This window comes from Leptonychotes weddellii, unplaced genomic scaffold, assembly GCF_054177405.1.
Source record: "Leptonychotes weddellii isolate Sample4059 unplaced genomic scaffold, ASM5417740v2 HiC_scaffold_17724, whole genome shotgun sequence".
NCBI classification, from domain to species: Eukaryota; Metazoa; Chordata; class Mammalia; order Carnivora; family Phocidae; genus Leptonychotes; species Leptonychotes weddellii.
In genome coordinates, this window is record NW_027761223.1 from 1 (window position 1) to 4,084 (window position 4,084).

A 4,084-nucleotide genomic window follows, 5' to 3' on the forward strand; every position below is an offset into this window, starting at 1 on the left:
AACAATGAATCATGGAACACTTCATCTAAAACTAATGATGTAATGTATGGGGATTAACATAAGAATAAAAAAAAAAAGGCTCTTTCCACTGGGTGTTATACAGAAACTGATAAATTATTAAACATACCTGAAACTAATGAATACAATAAAAAGGATCTTTGGTCGCTTACTGGGCTTCCGTTAAAAGCATACACGTTTTTCGAAAAAAGAAATAGCAGTCTCCTAATAGGAAGGATTTTGGCGGAGTAGGAGTTCGGAGGCCACGATCTGTGCTCCCGCTGTTTTGATTTTTCCAACAGAAACGCAGGATGCCCATAAAAAGCTGCTTCAACTTAACACTGCTTGAGGGGATTGTGGCCAGAAGCTCCTGGCGCCCAGTGAGGCCAGGGAAGGACGCCACCACCAAGGCCGCACAACACCCAGGGGCTCACTACCAGCGCGCCCAGCGGATCCCGACCTCACCCATTAAGGGGCGGGGCGGGGGCGGTGCTGCTGGGGAGGGTGGCCTGAGGACTTCCTGGAGGTGACGCGCGCCCTCACCCCATCGGGCCCCCGCCTTTATAAAGCCAAGGCCGCGCTCCCTCGCCCGCTGCTGGCTCGGTGGAGACTGAGCCGAGAGGCCTTTGCGGGATACACGCCTTTAAAGGAACTCAGCTTCAGGCCAGGTCTTGCGCCCCGTCGCGCACTCCAGTGCCCCAGGACCCCCGCGGAGCAGCACATCACAATCAGACCGGGTGGCACGCTCCTTTCTGAGCACAGAGGTGGCTCTGAAAAGAGCCTTTGGGTTCCGGGGCGCCCGGGGCGCCTCACTTGGAGCTGGTGTACTTGGTGACCGCCTTGGTGCCCTCGGACACGGCGTGCTTGGCCAGCTCCCCGGGCAGCAGCAGGCGCACGGCCGTCTGCACCTCGCGGGACGTGATGGTCGAGCGCTTGTTGTAATGCGCCAGGCGAGACGCCTCGCTGGCGATGCGCTCGAAGATGTCGTTGACGAACGAGTTCATGATGCCCATGGCCTTGGACGAGATGCCCGTGTCGGGGTGCACCTGCTTCAGCACCTTGTACACGTAGATGGAGTAGCTCTCCTTGCGGCTGCGCTTGCGCTTCTTGCCGTCCTTCTTCTGCGCCTTGGTGACGGCCTTCTTGGAGCCCTTCTTGGGCGCGGGCGCCGAGCGGGAGGGCTCCGGCATGGCTAGCGGGGCGGCGGCGGGGCGGCGCCCAGATGCGCGGGGGCCGCGCCGGCAGCGCTATTTATCGTCTCCATATTCAAATGAAGGCTCCAAATCGCTGGAATCCGATTGGACGGCCGGCTGCGCCGCCGGGACCGCTAGGAATTTATGTAAATAGCAGACGCCGGCTCTTCTTTCCTATTGGGCGGCAATCCGGCCAATCCGAAGACGCGTGTGCCGCGCGCGGGGAGTCAGGTTGAGCATCTTCGTTCCAGCCGGGAGAGAGCTCTTTGTCTAGTCGTAGGTTCTGGATGGGACAAAATAGGAACAGGAATACGGACACTAAAATACGGAAATAAAAACCGGTTTAACCCCGCGTCTCCATCTTCTCCGGCCAAGGGCAAACACATTTCTGAGGCCAAAGGCTGGGGCGGAGAAGCTGATACTTATTGAGCAGAGGGAATGGGGAATAACTTAACTATTTCCCATCAGCCTCCCCCCCGCAAAGAGGCCAGTTTAAGAGTTCATGAGCAAATGCAAAGGACTCTTTAGGAAACACCGAAAATACGTTAAGGTACTTATACTGGAAGTGTAGCTACAGGGCAGGCGTTCAAATGGAGGGAGGAAATGAATCGGTTTCAAGGGAAACAGTCCTCCTTCCAATTGTTTATTTCAACGCTGACAACTCCCCTTTGAAGTGACAGGTACATGCTAAGTGCTGCATACACAGGATCTCATCTAGTCCGCTAAAACGTCCGACGGTTAGGGGCACCTGCCTGGCGCAGTGGGTTGCGCTGGACTCTTGGTTTAGGCTCAGGTGGGGATCTGGGGTCGTGATTTGGGTCGTGATCTCTGGGTGGTGGGATTGAGCCCTGCAACAGTCTCGGTGTCAGTGGGGAGTCTGCTTGAAAATTCTCTCCCTCTGCCCCCCCACACGTGGGGGCCTGCTCTCGCTCTCAAATAAATAAAACTTAAAAAAAAAAATCCTGCAGGTAAGTGCTATTCTCTAACTAGGCATCAGAACACAGGCTTATAGACCTGTTAAATGATAAGCTGAGGCCTATTAAAAATGTTAAGAATTTATCTGAGCAAAAATTGATTGGAATCAGGCAGCACCCAATTTAACAGATAGAAAGGAGTTCCAAGGAGCTGTACAAAATGAAAACCGTGTATAGGCAGAACTGAATGTGAACAAGAAGTCACGCAAAGCAAAGAAAGCAATATTGCGGGGCACCTGGGTGGCTCAGTCGTTAAGCGTCTGCCTTTGGCTCAGGTCATGATCCCAGGGTCCTGGGATCGAGCCCCACCTCGGGCTCCCTGCTCTGCGGGAAGCCTGCTTCTCCCTCTCCCATTCCCCTACTTGTGTTCCCTCTCTCTCTGTGTCTCTCTCTCTGTCAAATAAATAAATAAAATCTTAAAAAAAAAAAGAAAAAAGAAAGCAATATTGCAAGGTCCCTTTCCTTTTCCAGGATGGCAGGGGGCTATCAGACCAATTACCTCACTAGAGCTGATCAGGGAATTCCTGACTGACACCCTTCTGGGAGAGCTAACACTTTCAATAAATTAAGTCTTGGTTAGCTGACCAGAAGCTTAGCATAAGGCACTCCGTTTTGGACCTTTTGTCCTGTTTTTATCAGAAGTTACCAGATTAATTCTTATAAACATGAGTTAAGTTTCCCTATATGTTAAATGCCAAGAGGGAAAGAAAAGATGTTCAGAATTCACATTTCTCACTTACTTCAGCATCACCTGGGAAGCTCGTTAGAAATGCAGAATCTTGGGCTCCATCTCAAAGGTATTGACTCAGAATCTGTATTTCAAACAGCTCTATTCAGGGGGTCACTTTTCTGGCCACTTTTCTGGCCACCAGGGCATTCTCCAAGCAGGCCAGGAAACTTAACAGTGCCCCAAGACGAAATGGCTCACAGCTTCAGAGCAGTTAACAAGATACCCTTCAAGATACCAACACAAATGCCCTCCATATACAAATATATCCTCTGAGGTCCATGGGCCTCTTGACGTTTGGGTGCCCTGAGCTGCTTTGGACATACTCATCATTAAACCATTTTATCTGTTTACCTTAAAAATATGTAGTTGATTTAACAAACATTTCTATGGAGCTCATTAGGAGATAGGTAACCATTTATTAAATACCTAATTCAATGTGGTGCCCATAACAGCCTTTCCAGGAGTGCACTATTATCAACCCCATCTTACAGATGGGTAGCAGAAGACTGGAGAAAATATGTCCCAAGTTAAGCAGCCCGGGAGGCAGGAGCTGACTCTGGAAATCAGGTTGACTGGTGCCAGGCACCAAGCTAATGCAACCTAGAACTGGAAAATTTTGGGGTAGTGACCTTTATTTCATTTTGAAGAAGGAAGGAACACCACTTGTGATGTGGTGTGTAGAAGAAAAATATTAAAACACAGATGCATTGCTCTGTATTTAAGTTTCTGGCAAAAAAAAAAAGTCAGAAATTATATAATTTCTCCTGCCGTAGAAAGATGATATTATCGATGAAATCGCACCGACTTCCACAATCGCGGATTCCATTAGGAAGATAAAGTCTTTGAATACAAAGCACTTAAGAAAATAGAAAAAGAGCTTGTTTCTGGATCATCTATCCAAACCACTTTTGCAGACATCGTTATTGTGTTCTCCGGGAGATGTAATGGGTAATGCATAGAGATGGTTCGTCTAGGCTCCCAGCACCACTGGAAGAGGTCTGAGGCTTGATCTCGCACAGGAGGTGAACTCCAAGCAAGAATGGCTCTTAATCACAGGAAACAAACTGAGTGTTGTTGGAGTGGGGGGTGGGGTGGGAGGGATGGGGTGACTGGGTGATAGACACTGGGGAGGGTATGTACTCTGGTAAGCGCTGTGAATTGTGCAAGACTGTTGAATCTCAGATCTGTAC

At 49.8% G+C, this 4,084-nt stretch overlaps 1 protein-coding gene across 1 annotated transcript; it reads right to left on the reverse strand.

Moving 5' to 3' along the window:
- Nucleotides 1-79: 79 nt before the first annotated feature.
- LOC102726804 (histone H2B type 1-F/J/L) lies at nucleotides 80-1,205 on the reverse strand. The gene has a single exon (XM_006738977.3). It carries the CDS (start codon nucleotides 1,185-1,187, stop codon nucleotides 807-809), a length of 381 nt encoding a protein of 126 aa, XP_006739040.1. The 5' UTR covers nucleotides 1,188-1,205; the 3' UTR covers nucleotides 80-806.
- Nucleotides 1,206-4,084: the final 2,879 nt, after the last annotated feature.

What these genes read in the sequence shown, in the direction of transcription:
- LOC102726804 (XM_006738977.3), bottom strand. Translation starts at nt 1,187, where the DNA reads ATGCCGGAGCCCTCCCGCTCGGCGCCCGCGCCCAAGAAGGGCTCCAAG.